We start from the raw sequence: 21174 nt of genomic DNA on the forward strand, positions 1-21174 counted from the left end.
GGAATCCTAAGATACTTCCCTTTGTCTGGAGGCTTAACTAAAGTCTGCTAAAGTTCTGAAATATTAAGGTAGGACCATTAAAATAATCATTTTAGGCATTTTGCCTTTTTTTTTCTCCAGACAATGTTTGAATCCTTTTTAGTTCATGACAAGTTCAGCACCAACTGTTACACTAACAAGAGACAGTCCTTTATAATTAAAGACAGGTTTATATTTTTGCAGTTTAAGGATGGAATTAGATTTCTGGGATAAGAGTGAAGCTTTCTAGTGATTCTCTTACGATATTTGTGTAGCAACCTAGAATTTTATAGAGTTTTTGCAGTCGCATAAGGACTTCAAAATACCCTTAAGTAAGCTGGTACTTCCCTGTGGATTGAATTATTGTCTTAATTTTTCTGTTTAGTTTCAAAATTGCTGATTAACTCTCAAAATTGCCAAACACCTTTATCCCCCTGTGTCCTTCAATAAGAAATACGGTGTTCTGCATTTCTAAAATGGCTTCTAAAACGGAAAGTTTAATGGAGATCCTGGCTGTCTTTACCCACCTTCTCCCCTTTCTCCTCTCTGGACTGTGCTGCTTCCACACCTGCATTAGCGTGTCCTAGCAGTGATGTTACACACCCCTGTATGTCCTTAGAACTGGAGCTTTAGAAACTCCATATGCAAAAGATGAATCGTATTGGCGAGCAATGCCAACAGCACTAGCAGTTCTTTCCTCCCCTGCACCAAGAATGGAAAGAGCTTTTCCCACTTTGATCAGGAAAAGCCTGAGCAAACAGATAGGCTCTGCAGCATACCCCAGGGGTCACGGAGCAGGAGGCAGGGACAGGAGCCTTGCAGTGGGGGTTTCCATGCAGGGAGCCTCCCCCCTCCTCTTTCTCCCAGGCACAGAGAGCTAGAGACTGCTGCTCTCCCACTGCTGCTGACGGGTGTCTGCGCGGCAAGGTAAATGAGCCTGGAGAAAGCATTATGCGGGGAAGAAATCCTGGCACTTGCCAGTGAGAACTTTGCTAGCTGTAGAAGTTGGATGCTTGGAGACTCCTGTAACCCCACAACCCTACCTCTCTGCTTTCTCACTATTGTTCTCACCTGGCACACAAGAAGCCCAGCAAAAGCAGAGGTTCCTAATTGCCCTTTTTTTAAAGCAAACCAGTCTAATTTCTGCTGAGTGAGCGGAAACTCTCATTAATTTGGAACAGGGAGGGAGGAATGTGTAATGGGCAAGGAAGCATGGATGAACTCCACGCTTGTCTCCACAGTAAATGAACCTGCGGTGAAGCCAAAAGCCCTGTCACAAACTCTGGAGGAAGGTGCAGTTAATATCTGCAGCTTTATGGCATGCTTGCTGTCCACAGCACCAGAGCTTCTCCCTCTCATGTCCACAGCAGCTTTGATTTTTGTGGTAGTGGAATGAATTCTAGGTTTATATTTTAATGCCTTTTTTTTTGGTTGATGTTCTTTATTCACAGTAGCCAGAATACTTAAGGTTTTCTCTGGGAGAGTGGGTCACAGCTAGAACCATCAGCTTCTATCAGACACTTTCCAAAAATAAATTGGCAAATTTGTGGTAACTCATTATCTTCAGCACATGGCTGATGTGTGTAAAGCCTGCCAGACATGCATGCATACAGCCTGATGATGTTAAAACAGGGAATAGTCACTGTGATACGATACTCTTGAGTGGCCTGAGAAAGTTATAATGTGTGTTTCTTTCAGCTCAGTACTCTACAAAGAAAATGTGCTGGGCAGGGCTTGCTCAGCTTGTCCAAGTCTTAGGTTGTTTTTAAGCTTACTTTGTCCATAAGTAAGGGAAGTGAGGTAGGATGTGAAATTTGTGGTTTATGTGATCCGATGTTAGTGTCCTCTCAGGGCTCTTTTTCCCCCTTTTCTTAAAAATTTCAACTGTGGAATCTTCAGTGCTGGGAACATTTTCTTTGCATGTGCTCAAGCTGGACAAAATGAGGGCCCCAGTTGGGTGTCTGGAGTTTCTATAACATGTCGAATAATAGAGGGAGGTTGGACATGACCAGGCTTCTTTTGGTACAATATAGAGGGGATATACTTTGGTGTATGCACACACATGTCCTAAGCAAACTAGTAACTTCTGTTGATGTGTATGGTATAAGAGGATGTTAAAAGAAACAGAATCTATTGCGGTTCAAAGGATGTGGGGAAAAGATGTATATAATAGAAAAAGAGTAACACAAGGATGCAGAAGTGAGGAAGAGGCATGTGTTAAAGCAACCATAGTTATTGCAAGTCCAGGAAGAAGGTGTAAGTTCTATTTTGAGCCTCCCAAATCCATTGTGAATGGCTCTTGCCATCCGGTATGATCTCTGAACTCCAGTAAATCCTTGTCAGTGCTTGTTCTGGGATGCTCCAACCGGGAGGAAACTTGCAGATCCTTCAACTGCCAAGCCTCGTACTGAGGAAACACCTGGGTCGTGTCAGGCTGAAATGCAGAAAGTGAGACCAGCTGATATGCTGAGGTGAAACCCTGGATCTGGTTTGAGCTGATAGATAGCCGCTTCAGAGCATGCTCTGGTGTCCCAGGACAGTGCCAGAACCGAACAGTGTGAAATGCTGTTAGTTTTACCTTCATGCTGTGTTTGGTGAGGGCGAGGATCAGACAGCCCGGGAGGAGCAGTGCCTCCAGCATGTGAGGTCCTGGGGTAGCACCACGGGCTGGCAGTGGAAGGCACAGAATGTGGAAAATTGAGCTGGATTCGCTGCTTTGTGTGAAAGTCCCTTTCGTTCCAGAGGCTGTTTGTCTGGTGGCTAAAGGGAGGGCAGAAAGCCAGGAGGGAGCAGGGATCTTCTGAACCCAGCCAAGGCATTTATCAGGGCAGTTGTTGTCTTCATGCCACCCCAGTCAAACCAGGGGGAGCATCCAGTTGTTTTGGGGGTAATTTGTAAGGAGGGGAGAGAGCAGCACCTTGGCAACAATCTTGGAAATAACATCTTAGGTTGTGCCTAAGCACTAAGCTTTTGTGCCTCTTGCATGCAAGAGAAAAATGAGGAATCTCAAATCAGAAGATTGTTAAAATGATGCTCAGTGTTTGTCAATCAATGTTTTACAATCAGAAGAAAAAAATAGGTGATGATAGGGAAAGTGATAGGATATCAAATGAATATTTTTGGGTGTAGGAAACCCTTTCCTATGTACAGGAGAGGTTCTGGGTATGGATGTGGAGTGCTTTTGGAAAATCAAGTTGTTGAAACAATGGGTTTTGTTCTGGGATCACAAGTAGGGTTACAAAAGTGGAAGCACCTTGAACCAGTCATTTTCAAGATCTTTGGCGTTAGCGTGTTAGCCTCCATCTGTGTTTACAAACTGAAATTAAGAGCTTTATTTCTGTTATGTTAATGAAATCTGGTTTTTAAGAGCCTTACAAATAACAAAGGCCCCAAAAGCCCTTTGTCAAATGCCGGTCTGCATCCAACATGACTTTTGAGTGGGCTGTTGCTCTCCTTTCCCCTCCTGGCTGTCATCCCAATGTAAAATGGTTTAGTTATCCAACGCCCTCCACCCAATCTTTCTTTCTCATTTTCCTTGATATTTAAAAGCAAGTTGGGCAGGATATTAGTGTGTTCTTAGTTTATTTAAAGCCCATCTTGCTCACATTTCAGTCAAGCTTAGCAGAAACTCACCCCTTTGGAACAGGATCATGACATACAAACCTCAGGGGTTTCAACTGAGACTTACTTGTTTGACTTTTCCCTGGATTCAGTGACATAGTTCCTCTGTGCTCCCTCCCTGGTGTGAGGAGAGTGAAGGACACTCGAAAGAGAAATCTTTGAAACTTGCACGATTTTCAAAGGGTCCCTCCCAAACTGTTTGCATTGGCTTCTCCTTGTTTCTTACCTTCCCTTGCTCCTTGTGGGTCCACTCTGAAAAAGAACTGTGTAAACAGAAAATAATAATATAAATAAAAAAGAAAGTCTTTTTATTATAGTCGAGCTGGAAGGATTAATGGCAAATTCTTGTAGAGTAGGCACTGTAACAGCTATGGTTACTGAGCAACAAGCCCTGAGCTGGTTAGGCACCCTTTTGCTTGTCTGTCCTGGACACTGTAAAAGGCTCATCCAAATCCATCCTCCATTTAGTGCCACAGGGCAGCCTATTGTACTCTAGAAACACAAAAGCATTCAGGAACCTAACTTTAAGAATTATTCCCAAACTCCCAAGCTTTGTTACTTGAAGCATTAAACCATTATTGTAAAATCTCATTTGAGAAAGATGTCCAAGCCAGTGGGCACAGCAAGGGCTGGGAAAGCATATTAAGACTCCAACCCAGTCCCCGAATCAAAGGCCAGTTTTCAGGGTTGGTTTTATGTCCCAGAACGGGAGCAGGTGGCGTCAGGATACGAGTTACTGACTGAGCTGTGGCTCCGTGAGCTTCTGCCAGCAGCAAGGCATGGGTGAGGTACGGGCAGGACGTGCTCCACGGGCTGCTCCGTGCAGCTACCAGAGAGGCTTCCCTGAGCCTCCCAACTGCTCTTTCTGCTGGCAGTCAGGAAGCTTTGCGCTGGTGTCTAGTGGGGAGATACTTGGCAATGCCAATTTCCAGATGGCCTAAGGTCATGCTCACAATGTCATAATAAAGATAATAGATTTGGGGCTGCTTTTTGCTTTTCGGCTTGCAACTTTGTTTAGTAGCTGTCTTTTCAAATCTGACTTCATTTTTCCTTCTAGAAACACAAATTACTACCAACATATTTTGTTTGTTTTCTTTGAACGAGAAAAGGATACTCGCAGTCCCAGGGCCTTAGGAAACATCTACTATCACACACTTCTAAAAGTTAGTAGCAGGGCATTTTTGATCCTTAACACCTGCCCTGCAACCACTGCTCCGTATTGGAGAAGATGCAAGGACTGCACCAAGCTGTTGACGCTCTGCATCAGCATCACCCGTAGGCTGCCTCCCAAAGCACTGCACGCAGCTGCTCTGCTGGCTTTGGCACTTTCGGACAGGTAACACTGTTAAGATTTGCCTTTCTCTTTTCGGTGGCTGCTCAAAGTCTGTCCAATCCCACCTCCCAGCGCTGAGACAGACTTGCAGTCTTCTCACAGATATGTGGAGATAGCCGTGCCTGTTTCTCACCAGATTACTTAATATCTGGTGATCTTGTTTTGCTAGAGTCTCTCTCGGGGACTTACAGGTATAAGTGACCTCAGTTCTTGGCACATTTGGCACATCTGTGTTCAACCGGGTGTTTTGCTCCTGACTAGAAATCACAGCAGGTTGGATTTGCCCTCCCAGACTCCCTCTTCCTTGCTTTGCTGCTCTGCTTGATGCCTGGAAATCCTGCTGCCTCGCTTAGACTGCACTGGGAAATCTTAGATGCTGGCTGATGCAGGGAAGGCAACCAAAGCTGGCAAAACTGGTCGGTTGTGGTTTGTGTAGTCCATATTCTGCTGCCTATTGCCAGCAGCAGGCTCTCCCTGCGTAGCATGCCATGTTATTTACATTTCTGCTCTGTATGTTCTTCTCTGGCACAAAGAACAAAAGCATGTTGGTATGGACGGGTGAGAATGCATAGCTTTGTTATTAAAATTGAGACTCTTCCTGCTTGCGCTTTTGCATTGGAAATAGCATCCAGTGATTAATCTCCTCCTGGCTTTGTTCTTTTTATGACCAAAGGATTGGCTCTTGGAGGACTTCCTGCTTTTTTGGAGGGGCTTTGCAAGGTTTATTAATCTGTAGTAATAGTGGCTGAAGTCACCAGAGTTTCTATAGTGACCAGATGGAGATAACAAAGTACATGCTAGTGGTAGTTGCCGAAGATGCTGGATGCCAAAATTGCAAACTGTTTTTAAACAGATCAGCCGAGCAAAAGAGTTCTGCAGCTCCACAGTCAGCTTGGACCTGAACGTCCTCTTTGTTTGGCTGAACAAAAACCAGATAAACAAAACACTGAAGGCAATTAGCTTTGTTTGCTTGCCTTTGTCCCCTCTTCTCCCAAATCATTGTAAAATTAGGAATAACGCCAGTGAATTCTGTAGCTATTCAGTGGACTAAAGCTGGTGCATAGGAGATGAGAAACAAATAAGTATAATACTGCTGTTTTCAGATAACCAGCCCATTCGGTTTTAGCTTTTATTCCATTTACTTTCTCTGTTCCAGATTTAAGGAGATTTCTTTGATCACTCTCTTGTAAATGAGTACCAAGCATTGCTGTAACCACGTTATCTAGCTGTTGGTACCACAGTTCTCCTGGGAAGGTCTCCGCTTTGTCCAATGCTCGCAGTTTCCTTTCTTTAGAAGTTTTACTGCAGCCTCTTGGTTGTGTCTGGGGTTGCAGATGTCACCTGTGAATCAGCCTGTCAGCGAGGGGATATGCTGGGCACTGGGCCATGCTGTGAAGTGACAAATTTCCTGGATGTACATGCCATGAAGTTCACTACAGAAAAGGGTTAATTCTGACCTCCCTCTTCTTACAAAACCTTTTTGTCTACTCGTGTGCACTGGCTGGGGAACAGCTCCCATCAAAGCCTGTCACATGAACACCGCTGTATAAAGCAGATACAGTGTGGAAAGCCACAGGCTGCTGGGAGGGGACCGGTGCTGAAGCAGCATAGGTAACATCCATGCTGTACAGCGCACAAGGCAAAGGCAATGTCCCTTGATGGAAAAAATGCAAGTGTGGGGACTTTCGGGGTGCTGGAAGCGCTGAAGCTGACATTAAGCCTGCCTGAACTTGCTTTCCGCATAGCCACGACCCTCGAGCACCACACAGCCCAAGCCTGCAGTGGAGTGCATCCAGCCTGTGGTCTTTCTGTACGTGGTCTTTGATGGCCCCGTGGGAGAGGTGCAAGGTGCTGGGTGTGAGTGTGAAACGTGTTCCCTTAGTCAGCTGTTTGCTCCTACAGGTCCTGAAAGCTTCGTTGTGGGTTTTTGCATGAATACACTCGCTCCAGTCTAAATGAGGGCTTTGTGGTCCAGCCTGTTATTTGTAAAGAGTGCTGGGAACCGCTGCACAAACATGGCTATGTGACTGCAGCAGAAGGTGACAGGCGTGCAGAGCCTTGGGGCAAATGCAGCCCAGGTTGAACAGCCCTCCCCATCCCCTCAAAAAACACCTTGTGGTTTGTGGGGACGAAGATGGGGACTTCCCATGCTGATGAAATGAAAATGAAAGAGACTGTTTGGCTGGGTTGTTTCTGGTAGCTCTGTGCTTTGTCTCCCCAGCTCTGTATCAGTCTTTGCCTGTGACAATGACCATGTCCTTGCTGCTGCTTCCACCTCGTCTCCCTGGTTAATCAGGCTCCTCCCTGCCTTTCCAAGGCTGTCACAAGGTCATGCTCACAGTTTGAGGGGCTCTGCGTGAGCAGTGCAGCAGGACGGGCTGTAAATCACTGATAGCTGTGGGGCTGCTGGGCCCCGCTAGCAGTGTGCTCAGCCAGTGCCACGTGGCAATGCTCTCAGTCCAGGATCCCTCCAGAGGGACTGATGCTCAGTAGCCTCCTTGGGCTCCCTGGGAACACCCCAGCCGATGCTTCACCTTCTCTAACCCTTTTAGCATCGCTTTAGACATACGGCCTTTGATGTGACTGCAGCTGTTGGCGGCATGGAGTCTGCCCGGAGGGCAGCGAGCTGCCCACAAGCACCATTCCTTCAGGATCTGCCAGCACAGCCTGAGAGCAAACAGGGTTGGGCTGGGGCAGACCAGTCCAGACATCTGCTAATTCCCAGGAGTGTCGCACCTCTATCTGCAAAGCTTTCCTGCAGCTGAAGGCTGCCTCCCTCCAACACCGCTGTCATGGCACCCAGGGAGGATGGGGCGCGCACACGCAGTCAGGGAGAAGCACGGATGCGCTGTGCGTTAGTGGCGCAGAACACAGGTATTGAATCTCGCAGCAAAGACAGGAGCTCTTTCAGGCTTGTTCTGGGAGAAAGACATCTGGAAGGGGGAACTTGTGCGACCCTGCTCTATGGGGGATAAAACCCCCCTAAGCAAACCAGGTCAATACTGCTGAGGGGATGACAGCAACAACTGCCCCCACTTGTCTCCTCTCGGCTGTGGCAGGAGGCGAGCAAGGCATGTCTTCGTGCCCCCGTGCATTAATAAGCTGTCCCTAGTTGAGGTTGGTTGATGTCAGTTTGCTCCCTTCACTTTGTGTGGTTATTTCTGGCCAAGGGAAGATTAAGCCTTCAGTGGGTGTTTGGTATGTCAATAACTATAATTAAGCTCTTGTGGTTCTCTTGCAGACTCTGGAATCTATAATTTTCAGCATAGTCCCCTCCTAGTATTGCTAGGGGGAGAGGGTGGTCTTTGTTGGACTGAAAAAAAAAAATATTTAAAAATCAAAGCTATAAAATAAAATGCTGATCAGTACTGTTTACAAATATTTTATTTCAATGTTATTTCCCCCTTGAAGGAGGAAGAAAATAGAAAGCTTGGCATTTCTTGCTGTCTTCCAACTACTCTGGGGAAAGTTTTACCCAGAAACTAGTTTGTTCCTGTTGTTTAATAATGGCATGTCAGAAAAAAGAAAAAACAGCTCAGGATGAAGGGGTGAAGAGTACAGCGAAACTTTCTTTTCTCTAAGGTCCCTTTGCTGACCATGTACGTAGGACAGGCGTGTTTTGCAATACTCATCAAGTACAATGGTGTCGAGGGGAGATTTCGTGGGCTTGTGGCATGCTGGGGACAGATTCCTGGGTTCTTCTTGCTTTGCTACTCACTGTGATAGGGACGGGACAAGTTACTCATGGTCTGATTTTATTTCCTGAAGTTGGAGTGATAAGTACGGCTCCCAGAGATTGCTGGGGAATGCGCAAGTGCTCAGGCATCTCTTTCAGAATTGCACCTTTATGTATCTGGGGCTTTCTGTACATCCAGCTGGTGAATTAGGGAAAACTGTGTGGGCGGGTGATGAATTAGGGATCACATTAATAATTGCAAAGTGCTTTTAGGATGCGATGATGAAAGGCACGTAAGGGGCATCAAAGTGGGGTTTTTTTTTTTGTACTAACGACCTGTTCATCATGCGTTTGATGGGGATGGCTGGTTTGGGTGTTTTGTATGTGTTATTTTGAGGAAGGCAAAGGTGAAAGCCATGTTACCCACATCAATTAACGACGGAGGCTGTGTTAGGCAGTTGACGGTGAGGCTGTCAGGTGCATTACAGTGTTACAGAGAAAATACTGTACCTGCTCCCTGCCTGGGGCGCATCCCACTGACAAGAATATTAACAAAGTATTGTTGCTTATTCAAGACTTTGAAGATGTAAAATATTAAATAGTCTCATTTATTCCATTCTGCTGATTCATGCAAGTCTTGCAGTGAGTTTTGGTCTGGTTTGTGTGCTAAATGTGGGATTTGATGGGAAAAGAGCCACAGTCAGAGCCATTCGGAGAAGAGCATCTCAAGATACACTGAGCAATGGAATGAGATTAAAAGTTGCCCTTTTTAATGTAAACAAGAAATAGTTTAATGTTAGCTCATAATGAAGAAAAGCCAGAGAAAACCAATATAACAGAAGAAAGGCAGGTGTTCAGGCTGGCTATGAAGCGAGATGACACTGATAAAGCATAAATTTTGTTTATGAAGCAAATGTTGAAGTATGGTGAGTTTGCCAGTGGAAAAGTTTGCTGGTGACACACAAATGAGATCTTCCATATGAAGAGGGATGTGACTGTTTTCTGAGAAATTGGAGAGTAAACAGTGTTTCTTCCTTGGTTTTTGGAGTGTAGAACTTGACCCTGAACTAACCCTCATCAGTGACAAGGCTCTTCTTCAATCCCACAGACTCTGGGGGAATGGGAAATGGGAAGCAGGCTTAAAAATGTCTTGATTTGGTCTGTATAATGGCTCCTCTATAGTGGTGCCACTGGATGCTGCAAATGAGGACTTACCACCTTGGCTACATTTCTGAAATGTGTAAGGGCCAAATTCTCTGTGCTATTCCACAAATATAAATTTCAACTGAATGCATAGAAATTCATTGCAGTTCTATTGCTGTAACTGAGCAGTGGAAATGCAGGATTTTTACAAACTTTACTAACATTCACTCCTTGCTTTTTTTTTTTTTCCCTGAAAGCATGGAGGGGGTGCTATTGAGTGTTGGCAGTATTTATGTATTTATTTCTGTTTGCAAGTATATACAAATCTGCTCCCAGGTCTCTACATAGTGAATGGGGGATGCCCAGCCGCAGTCAGTGGCACTCCTTCAGTTTATATCAAGAACAAGTCTGGCAGTTTAAATCCTCCTAAATCACAGTAGGAAGGCTGATATGCTGCCTGCTATAGAGTATCTAGTCCAGGAAACAGTTTTCTGGCAGCTTAGTGAAATGCATCCCAGTGACTCTCTCTTCTGTAAAACCTTTAGGTATCTTGTGCAAAAGGATTCTGAACTCTTTTTTTTAAAACAATAATAATAGGAATAGTGACTTCATTATGTGGGATTGAACAATAGATACTTTTGATAGGAAAATCCTAACTAAAATAAAGGCTTTCCTGATTAACGGTGCAGAGACGCCAATCGTGCTGCACACACGATACTCCGGCTGGCTGCCGTGGGGTAGCTCACGCTGGAAATTCGAGCATTGCAGAGCTGTGTGGGATTTGGTCTGGGTGCGTAGTTCAGGGGGATTTGCCTTTGGCAGAGAGAAACTACCTTCAACAGATACGTTGATGGGATCGGAGTCCCTGATGCTCTGTTTATTGCTTTAGTAAAGGGATTTATGAATCACATGGAACAGACAAAGCCAAGAGCCTTAATGTGGGTGGAGGGAGAAGACCAGCAAAGCAGTTTGTCACAGCGGCAAAGAGCAAATCCGTTCCTGGTAGATCTTTCCTTTTCAAAGGAACTGTACACCAGGAAGGCTGGAGTTAGCCGTGGGTCTATACAAGGAAGAAGTCCTGGTGAAACCAGAGCATGTTCTGGAGGCCTGAGAAGTCAATATGAATCTTTCCGTTGGCCCTGACAGGCTTTGGACAGGATCTCCATGCTGGGAGAGCTAGAACAATGCTGATTAAATTGTTTATACTGTATCTTACTTGCTGGAACGTTAACAGCTTCTCGCTTGGCAAGTTCAGCCCCATCAGGGCTGAGCCGAGTGCATCCCGAGAGGGTGTTAAGTGGGAATGGAGATGGTCCAGCCCCTGCCGTACCTGAGCCTGGTGTCCACCAGATCCAGTGATGACTCTAGCAGCATGCAAGGGCTCCTGAGCTTTTGGTCCTTAATGGAAGGTCCCACTGTGAAGCTGCTTCGATGCACTCTGTACAGCACAATTGCATTTAAATTATAATAAAATTTAAAAAACCCCAAACACCTCCCAAGCTCTGAAAACAAATAAACAAACAAACAAAGCCCCCTTCCATGAAATCCTATTTCAATCACTTCATTTTATTTCCCTCTTCTTTAGGGAGGGGATTTATTTCACCAGTGGGTGTATAAATATTGACTTGATTTTTTTTCTTGGAGTTAGAGGAACAGAGACACAACCAGGTCTCTTATTAGTTCTTACCCAAACATCGGTAAATACAGTCTTTCTGCAGTGGCTCCAGTTTGGAGAGCTTTACCAAATACTATTGCTATTGAAGTAGAGAGAGAGCAAGAGTGTGCAGATATGAAGAAGTGTGTTTGCTGGAAGAAAAAAAGCCTATTAGCTTTGAAGCAGACTTGTATACTCTCGGTTAACATACTGAGTATGTCAGAAGAGAACTCTGTGAAAACGGGCTGTGTTTCTGCTTTATGTGTTAACAGTTCAAGCGAAGGATGAAGAAATCAAGCATTGTTCTGCTCTAAGTGGCACAGATTGCATTTCAGTCAGAGCAGATAAAGTGCTAGGAATTGTCTACTGTACTCCAGAAGATGTATTTGAGTTGCATGTTTAATCAGCAGGGTTTTTTTTTACACGGGACTTTACAGCCAGATAAAACTTGAACGATCTCTAATGAACTGTGCATCTGGATGATGGCAGGTTGTGGTGAGTATAAAAGCTGGTTGGGAAATAGATTTACACTTTCTCCTGCAGGAGAGGCTGCTGCCAACTGCATAGTAAAGTAATAACAGTTCACTGGCAGCGCTTTATGTCTGAAGGTCTTAAACCTCTTTACACATAAGATGATCTATATCACAAGCTTCACTCTATAGACAAGAAAATAATGGCACAAAAGCAATGGTTTAAGTTGCTTCAGGTCACCCTGTAGGTCACTGGAATAGTGAAAACCAAAACCGAGCTCTGCTGAGATCTGGGTTAGCGTGTGATCCTTTGGACACTACTGCCTCCAGGCAGAGAAGAGCTGACTGGTTCAGTCTGAGACATCCAGGACCAAAGAGCTGTTAAGAAATGAGGCGACACCTCTTTCCAATTAACCAGCCACATCGCTCCTCATCAGAACAGTGATGAGCAACTGGTTGCAGAAATAGCTGAATACAATTGCTAAAGGAAATGGTGTCATAGCAGTGCATTGTATCTTAGATTAAGTTAAGCAATTCCCTGGTATGGTTGGTTTGTATCTTAAAGTTACTCTCTGACTACACAAAACAAATTGCAGTTCTTTCGGTGTTGATACCTCAGAACTTAGTGGAGTACAAGCTTTTGCTTAATGTACATATGTGTGTACGTGCAAGGGGTGTCTCATCCTTGTCACTGCTAAAGAAGCTTTTTTGGTGTCATTAGTGAGCCCGGTGCAGGGTGGAGCCCAAGAGATGCTCATCTCAACTCTGTCTAGTCTCACCCTTACTTCACTTTGCCCTGGACTTACAATTTCCATTTCAATTTCTTCCTGACACAAGGCAGGTATGATTCCCCTTTGACTAGCAAACTGCTTCCACAGGCCTGCCCAGCACCAGTACACAGGGTTATCTTTCCTACAGCAGTTGGAACTGACAACTTTCCAAAAGTTGTCAGTTCCAAAACAAAAAATGCATCTCATTTTACTTGTAAAAAAACTCTTTGTTTTAAATAGTATTACCTTAAATATTGGTCATAACAAAAAGTTGTTTTGATGTTTTCTAAGCTCTTCTTCCTTTCCCCTCCCCACTGAAACTACTCAGAATCTGGCCTAGGCTTAGTTTCTGTCTGTCTTGCACAAAATCTTTGTACCAGGAATTTGCATTGTAACATGCTGTCTCTTGAAGGCCAAGATCTTGCACTGATTTCTGTCTCCCTTTTGAAGTCAGCCTTGAGGCTTGCTGGGTGTGCAAATGAGCTCCAGCTGCCGTAAGCACCATGTTCTCGCGTTTAGGCACATGCACCCACAGAGCAAACAGCATCTCTTCTCTGAAAAGACGTAGTGCGACTTGGTAGTCAGTACCTTCCAACACTTGTTGCCTGCAGCTACCTAGCCATTGTCCAATGTGGTCAGAACAGGTCAGGCTCACTGCTCCCACCTACATCAAGTGTGCTTTGCCTGTGCAGGGACTCTGGCACAAGCACTGATCCACGCCTGTGTCAGTGCTACCGGGATATCCAGAAAGCTGACAGACCACACTAGAAGTGGGCCGTGCTGCCTAAAATTCATAAGCATTGTGCATGTGTGACTTGCAGAATTCAGACTTAGATTTTACACACTGGTTTATGCTTTCTGCCATAGTAATAGCTGTTGTAGTAGCATCCACAGTGGCAGTTGTCCTTAATATGCAGGAAATAATTTAGATCACCAGGCACTTTTACGTACTGGTGTAATGTCCATATTTGCCACGGGAGAAGGCGCTCTCAGGGTGGTTCTGTTTCATGAAGAAAGGATGTGCTGTTTCTTTAGAGAAAGATCATGTTACCTGCGCTCACCCAGGATAGCACACGTCTATCTCTACCAACCGGACAGGGTCCTTTGGCACACCAGTAGGAAAAGCACTTGTGCTTTTGATGCGTTACTACATTTAACTAGCAAACCTCCATACTGGAAGAATTGCTGCTCCATGTGCAGCAGCCCAGTGGGGGTTTTGATGATGGATTTTTTTTTTTCCCTCCATGGTAAAAGGGGGAAACTGGCCTTGGTTTTCTGCTGTGCAGTTCAAAATGTAGCACAGGATCACCACGCTACGCCAAAGACGGCAGAAGAGCCTGGTGTGGTGTTTAGATTGGAGGAGACTGCTCAAAGCTGCCCAGTATTGCTGACTCTCTTGTATTTTCCAGTAGCACCAGTGACTGAATAGGTCCTAAACCAGGGATAGACTGAATACATCTTAGGAACAGATGGATAAACAGGGAAAACAAAGGGATGTTAGCAAAACCAGGCAGCCTTTGCCTGGTATCTTAGATAAAGACGGTCAGGATTTAGGAGCTGTAATATCTTCCTGTCAAAGCATGCTGATGCGTTACTCTCATGGCTTACCTTCAACACTGCTTGCTTGTAACATCAGCTGAACAATTTGTTTTACAGCCATCCTGTAAAACTGTAGTTCTCTAAATATCTAAACGGAAGTGTATGACAGTTGTAATCGGCAGGCAGCATTTTCTTGGGAAGGGTGGGCTTGGACTTGTATCCCTGCATTGTGTTTCCTTTCATTCCAATGGAAAAAGGCTCCGTTTAATGATTAACAGCCATTCCTACCTCTCAGCTGGCTAGGCAGCCCGATGTGATATGGTATAGTTGGAAAGTACAGAAAGATCAGTATTTGCCAGACATGGCAACCCCACAGCACTGGTCAAGAGACAAAAGCCTTTAGTGTTCCCTAAAAGAATTTAAAATATTTTACATCAAATGACTGCAGAAGTTCAAACATGTCACCGCTAGCCTGTGGCACAGGATGGGATAGGGTTTGTCAGAAAGGCTGCAGAGGGGGGGGGAAATAGCACTGGGCAGTAACTTGGTTACATACGTGATTTTTGAGCTTTCTGTACATGTCCTGTATAATTAATATCCTCTACAGCACACTGGGAACAAGAAACATAACCCACAGCAGCTTTTGCATCACAAAATAGCTGTCAAACAGCAGTCCCTAAAATCAGGAGTGCTGCATGTTCTGCTCCTCAGCTGAAACCTCCTATTCTTGCAGCGATGGCTGAAGCCAGAAAGAGAAAACGAACAGGAGCATCAGCTAACCGGACCCCAGCCAGGCCAGCTTCTGCCTTCGTGGAGATCTTGACTCTGCCATGGGTGGAGAGACTTCTCAGCAACCAAATTAAGTTCATCAGCAGGTTTCTGCTCATGACCAGGTCCCTACAGGGTAGGGAGGACTTTAGTCCAGGGCTTGAACTAGTGCCATTCAAACACAGCTCATGAATGTGAGAAGTGCCGGTATGGTCATGTTAAATACAGGATCTGAACAGAAAAGTTGTGTAGGGATTAGGAAATCCTGTGCAGGGAATTACATACCTGGGGGAGCATTGCAGCAAAGCGTGGAGCACATAAGGGCAGAGGGGCTGGGCTGCTCTCGAAGGGAGCAAGAAGGGATAGAAATAGTCGCTTTGGTGTAAACATTTCAGTGCCACCCCGAGAGCCAGGGATCAGTACCAGACCCCCTGCCTGCAGCTCTCCAGGGGCTTCTTGCTGCTAAGGCTGCTGACGTGTGCAGTGTAGGTGCTAGGTCAGCCCTCAACAAGATGTCCCCGGGAGCTGGAGACTGGCACAGCCCGTCCCTCCTATGCCACTGCCCTGAATTACCATGACTGTGCATGGGCTGGGGGATGCGTCCCGTTTCTGGGGATAGTTAAGCTTCTGTTCCTGCTGGGTTTACAGGTGTGGATCCAGCCCTCCCCAGTAGCCCTGCTCCATGTGACACGTGTTCCTGGGCCATACCACATGGCCACATAGCTGTGTCCTTCCATGATCGCAGGGACTGTCACCCCTTCGTGCCAGTGGCACTTCCCACAGGGTGCGTTCCCTTTCCCTATGGCTCCAGCAACTCTTAGCCAGGTACCAAGTTTAGATACTCCTGATCCGGGCTGGGTGCAGATCCTCAGTCCAGAGGGGAGTGAAAGGCTCTTTATCCCACTTCTCCTTCACATGTTTGATCCCTCCCACAAGTTTTTTCCGGTGCCTTGGGTTTCACATTGCCTGTGCCTTCTGTCTGGTCATGCCACGGTTTTAAACCTGAATAGGGTATTTATCTAAATATAGCCAATATATCCCTATAATTCCTTGTGAATTCTGGGGGCAGTGAGTGATTCAGGATACTTTTCTGACTTGTGCAAAGGTAAAAATGATTGAACTGTAATTCAGTGTTGTCCTTCAGGCCAAGCCAAACTGGGAGGGCAAGCCCAGGTTAGTGTCTGGGATTCCTCTGGTCCTTGAAGCCAGGCACTGTGAGTCATGTAGCACAGCTGTAATGCGTGCTCGCCATGGCTTCTAGATGCCTTCACGCTTGGTTTTCCAAGAGGAGCAAAGAAACAAAAATATATTAATAAGAGCCTTGATGCTTAACCAAGCTACGGATCCTGAGGAGAGGTGGGTACTGATTCTTCTGGAAACTGGCTAAATACGGATGAATATTTTAAATGCTGTATTTATTCAGGCAGTAATGACATGCTGCTTTTTTGGAGAGGTGCGTTTTGTCAAAAGCAAGTGTTCTGTTCCCAGTGTTGTGTGGTGGCATTTCCTCCTCCCCTGTACTTTTCTTATTTTGGCTAATTAAACTAGAACAGTCAATTCCAATCCCTTTTTTCCTTTTTTTTTTTATTTCACTGCTGTGCTGATTTACTTCAGTTTATTTAGTGTTTTAAAATGGCTTCTATTTAAATTTGGAAGGGAGGAAAAATAAATCTGCTAAATATATTTCTATTCAGATCATATGTTGTGGCTTTTCTCTTTTTGAAGAATGAGGTCTAATTTTTGAACCTGAATTCACTTGGCACTAGTCTTGGCTTCAGCAATGTTGGGTTTCCTTTTGTTTTAAACTAATTCCCTTTTTCCTACTGCTGGGCTACATTTATGTCTCCATGCTAGCAAAGCTTTTATGCATGTGTTTGGTTTGAAAGTGTTCATCTGAGCAAAGTTAAGTATGTGCAGAGTATTTGAGGATGGGGCTCTAAGTGTGTTTTATGGTGGTCCTTGGTGCAATGGTGTGGACCTGAAGCATTGCCAGTCCTTACCAGCTACCCATACGCGTCCCATCTGCATATGTCTTTGCAAAAAGATGCAGCACATCTTTTTGCTTTCTTCTCTGTCCCTCGCTCTGGGAAGCCAGGGCCTTGTTCTTTTCTGGGTAGAGTGGGGTTTTTTGAGGGGAAGGAAGGTTACTAAGTACTTGCTGCTTTTGGAAGAGACAAAAGGTAGAAAAGAGCAGGAGGATATAAGGTGTATTCAACAGCATAGGAATTTCCACGTGCTTCTTTGTAAAGCATTTTTTTTTTAATAGATTAAAGCTTGATCTTAAACACTTAGACTTGGCTAGAGTATGTTTCTCAGTGAGGAATGTGTGACTGAGAAAAACAGGAAAAAAACAGCTGGGGAAAGAAATAGCTAAGTAAAATAGAGACTTTATGTGATTTCTGACAAGCTATGTGACTGTCTTTTTGTCCCTAAAGTCCCAGTCCTCAAAGCTGGTCTGGATGGGTCGTCTGAGTTCCTGGGCCTTCAGAGGGTTTTGAGAGAGGTTTGTCTGTACATAGGAGTTTCTTACAAGTATCTGGATGTGTAACTTAGCTGTGCTCTTCTGAAAAGGTTTTCTTGAGGACAGTGGACTGTGAGGCTGTTAGTTATATACCCCAGTCATAACACTGCTTGTTTCAAATTTTTTGTTGTTGTTACTTAAAGCTTCATCTGTTACAGCATGCAAGGAAGCAAAATGCTGATGCTTCAGAGCAAAGGTATGAATAAAATCTTATGCCTATAGAAACTGGGAGATGCAAAACCACAGTCCCAGCAAGCAACCACAACTAAGTCAAATATATGTATTAAAGGAGAGAAGTTATTAGCATGCATGGTAACAGACGATGTTGTGTCTACGGGAGATGCGATTTACGGTGGGAAGCTTAATTTTTTGGCCAGGTTCTGAGGTCAGTTTTTTGAGCAAAACCTGCATTGCTGAGTCAGGCCAGTGGGTCCTTGAATTTTCTGCTCTGAGCGTAACATCATTCCCCTCTAGCTTCAAGTTCAGGTACTTGGTGGATCGATGGTGATCCTACTTGTGGCTGTATTTTTTTCACAGGGAGTGCGTAAGTTTAGTGCCCACATCCAGGTTCCAGGTGCTTCCCCCCCCCCCCCGTCTCAGGGGACAATGTGGCAAGATACAAAATACCTTTGTGGAGTGAGCCCCTGGGGTGGCTCAGCTTTGATGCCCAGACCCACGCTGGTGCCTCAGACCTGTGCTGGATGCTCAGCACCTCGCAGGACCTATCCTTTGCCCTGCAGACCTTCCAGCCCAAGGAGCTGCAGCCTGCCTTCCACCCTGGAGCTGCAGTAACCATGTAGCTCTTCACCCGCAGCCCTCCCCTCCCTCCTCCAGCTTCATCCCTGCTCCATCCCTTGCCGGTGGGGTGCCCGGGGTGCCCCCCTGCCTCCCCATGCCTGCAGAGCAGCCCTGAACCTGCCCCTCGGAGGCTGGATCTCTGCTCATTAGCTGATGTTTGCTGAAACCGGATACCTGGGGCACCCCAGCCAGCGAGCGGAGTCCCCTGGCTGCAGCTATTTAAAAGGACAAGGGCAGCCTTCTAATTTCCACCTCTTTCACATCCATGTCCCTCCCAGCGCCCGGTCCCAACCTCTCTTCTCTCCTGGATCCCTGCAGCATCCATGACCCACGAGTGGAGCGACAGCCCGAGGGGGACCTGCCCGCGCCAGTCCTGAGGAAGGATTATCTGTTGAACTTGGGGGAACCTCAGGCTTGCCAGAAAGCCTTGGCTCGCTCAGGGCCCGTGAGCCTGGCAGGCACTCGCTGGCTCCCAGCACAGGCGACACCTTGAGACTGAAGGAGAAGGAGGGAGGAAGGGGCTTGGGGTTTGTTTTTTGGTTTGGGTTGGGGTTTTTTTTTTTTTTGCTCCTTTTGCTTTTTTTTTTTTGCTATTTTATGAGAAGTAGAAATTGCCGTAAGCTGCTGGGACAAATGAATGCCAATGAACGCAGGGCTGCGAGGAGACGGTGCACAGCCTCTCGCCTCGCTGCAAAGTAAGTGCCCAAGGCAGAGATGCTGTGCAAGTGGGAAGGGAGCAGGGCCGAGGGGGCACCCAGGGGTGCTGGGAGGAGGTGGGAGGGCTCGGTGTGGTGGGTTGCCCTCACCTGCATGAGGGAATCCCATAGAGCTTGAGGGGTTTGCTGTGTCCTGGTGTGGACAAGAGGGACCTGCCTGTCACCCTGGGGTGTGCATGGTGGCTGGGTCCCAGCTCAGTGGGACTTTGCAAGGGCTGGAAGAGGAGGGGGCACAGGGATGCAGGTTTTATCCGCATGCAAAAGTCCTCTCTCCTAGCAGAGCTGGCTAAGTGGACTTGGGATCTGATTTACTCTGATGGACCTTGCATAAGAAAACTCATTCTGCTCTGCCTGCTCTCCAGGCTGCGGCTTCCATCACTTGGGGCTGGGAGGAGAGGGGAGTCTGGAGATGTCCTGCACCCTGTCCCCTGTCCCCCCCGCCCTGTGGAAGCAGGGCGGGGAGGGGGCTTTTCTCCTGCAAGCCTGAGCCCCCTCCACAGGCTCCCAACTGCCCCTGCCAAGTACTGAGCCCAAGGGAAAAGCCATGTCAGGTACCTTATAACACGGGTCCTTTGCCGGCCCGTGGTGAGGTGGGTCGAAGCCAGTTTGGGCAGAGGGCCCATGGCCCCCCCGGCAGGTGAGTGTGGACATGCAGCGATCTCCATTAGCAGCCTCCCCCGGACCAGGGGCCTGCGCATTTCCTCCACGGAGCCGGGAAGGGGTCTTCGATTGCTTCTCGGCAGCTCTTTTGGCCAAAAGAGTTTCTTTTTTTAATTATTTATTTACTTTGTATTATTTTTTCTTGTAAGTGCTTTGGTATTACGGAGGAGGGCAGCAGAGAGGCAGCAGGGACATCCTTAAATAATTTTCATTTCTCAAAATCTGCCTTTTCCTCTTCTCTCTAAGTCCAGACGAGAGATCCTTGGGGGGGTGGGAGGCACATCTGCACTGCAAATAAAAATAATAATTACAACCACCAACCAAACAACAACAAAAAAAGTAACAGCTAAGAAAAAACACTTTAAATCAAGGACTTTGGAAATCAGAGAACACAGAAATTGTACTATTAATAAGGAGGGGGAAAAAAAAGAGAGGCAAGAAATCCAGCGACCATGGGCCAGCCTGGCTTCCTAGCGTGTACTTTCTGTTCTCTCTCCTTTTTCCCAAGGTAATTGCAGTCTGCCGAGAGGGAGTTAAATGGGATTAAAAGATCTGTGTAAGCAAAAGGACCCAGAAGAGAAGGAGGAAGGAGTGAGCCGTCCGGGCCAGGGGGTGTCTTTGACACAGCTGAGCCCCTTAGAGAGGCAGAGAGCTGAGCTCCTGGGAAGGATGTACCCACAAACCGGCCTGTCCCCCTTTTTCTGATGGATTGCCGCAAAAATTGCCCGAAAGAGACAATGCACTAAACGTGATGGAGCCGGAATCAGAGCCGGTCTCCAGACTCAGAGCTACAGCAGCAGGCAGGGGGTGAGTACAAAGTCCGACTTCTCCCGGCGCTGGGGAAGGGCATCCCGGGCGGGGATGGGGGTGCCCGGGGAGCCGGGGGATCCCGGGAGGGCTGCGGGAGGGGAGAGCCGGCCCGAGAGGGGAGCTCCGCTCCCGGGTGGCTGGGGATGGGGTGGGGGAAGACATTCCTTCTGCCAGGGGATGATGTGAAAACTCCTGGGCTGGAGAGGAGAATGGGCTTGGGAGAGAAGGGAGGCCACGCTGGAGCAGGAGGGTGGGAATGGGGCTGGGGTGTGCGGAAAGGGGTGAGAGCGGGGGGCTCAGGGCCGGGAAGGGCAGGAGGAGCCCCCCCCTATTCCCACGCACCGGGGAAAGGAGCTCCCAGCCCGGGAACTGGTCCGCGGAGTGGGCGCCGATGTTGCACCCACGCGAGATGCAGGAACGGGCAATTCCACCTCCCCGCTCCCCCTCGCACACCTACACCCTTCCCGGGCACGGGCAGGGGGGCAGGTTCCCCAGCCCCTCCTGGGAGCAGGGGGTAAATGCTGCTCCCTGACCCTGTCCCGCGGGGACGTGGGGGCACGGGTACCTGGAGATCGCCGCCGCAGTCCTCCGGAAAGTGGGAGAGCCATGGGAAGGGCTGAGGCACGGTCAGAGAGGCAGGCGGGTGCCTGGTGGCATGTTCTTCATGTGTTCAATAT

At 47.0% G+C, this 21174-nt stretch overlaps 1 protein-coding gene across 1 annotated transcript in view; it reads left to right on the forward strand.

Moving 5' to 3' along the window:
- Positions 1-21174, forward strand: part of COL27A1 (collagen type XXVII alpha 1 chain) — a 212037-nt gene that overhangs the window by 28414 nt on the left and 162449 nt on the right. Inside the window, 1 exon segment of the mRNA XM_050907800.1 lies at positions 20196-20494. Coding sequence (XP_050763757.1) covers positions 20439-20494 — 56 coding nt within the window. The 5' untranslated portion in view covers positions 20196-20438.

This window comes from Gymnogyps californianus, chromosome 18, assembly GCF_018139145.2.
Source record: "Gymnogyps californianus isolate 813 chromosome 18, ASM1813914v2, whole genome shotgun sequence".
Lineage (NCBI taxonomy): Eukaryota > Metazoa > Chordata > Aves > Accipitriformes > Cathartidae > Gymnogyps > Gymnogyps californianus.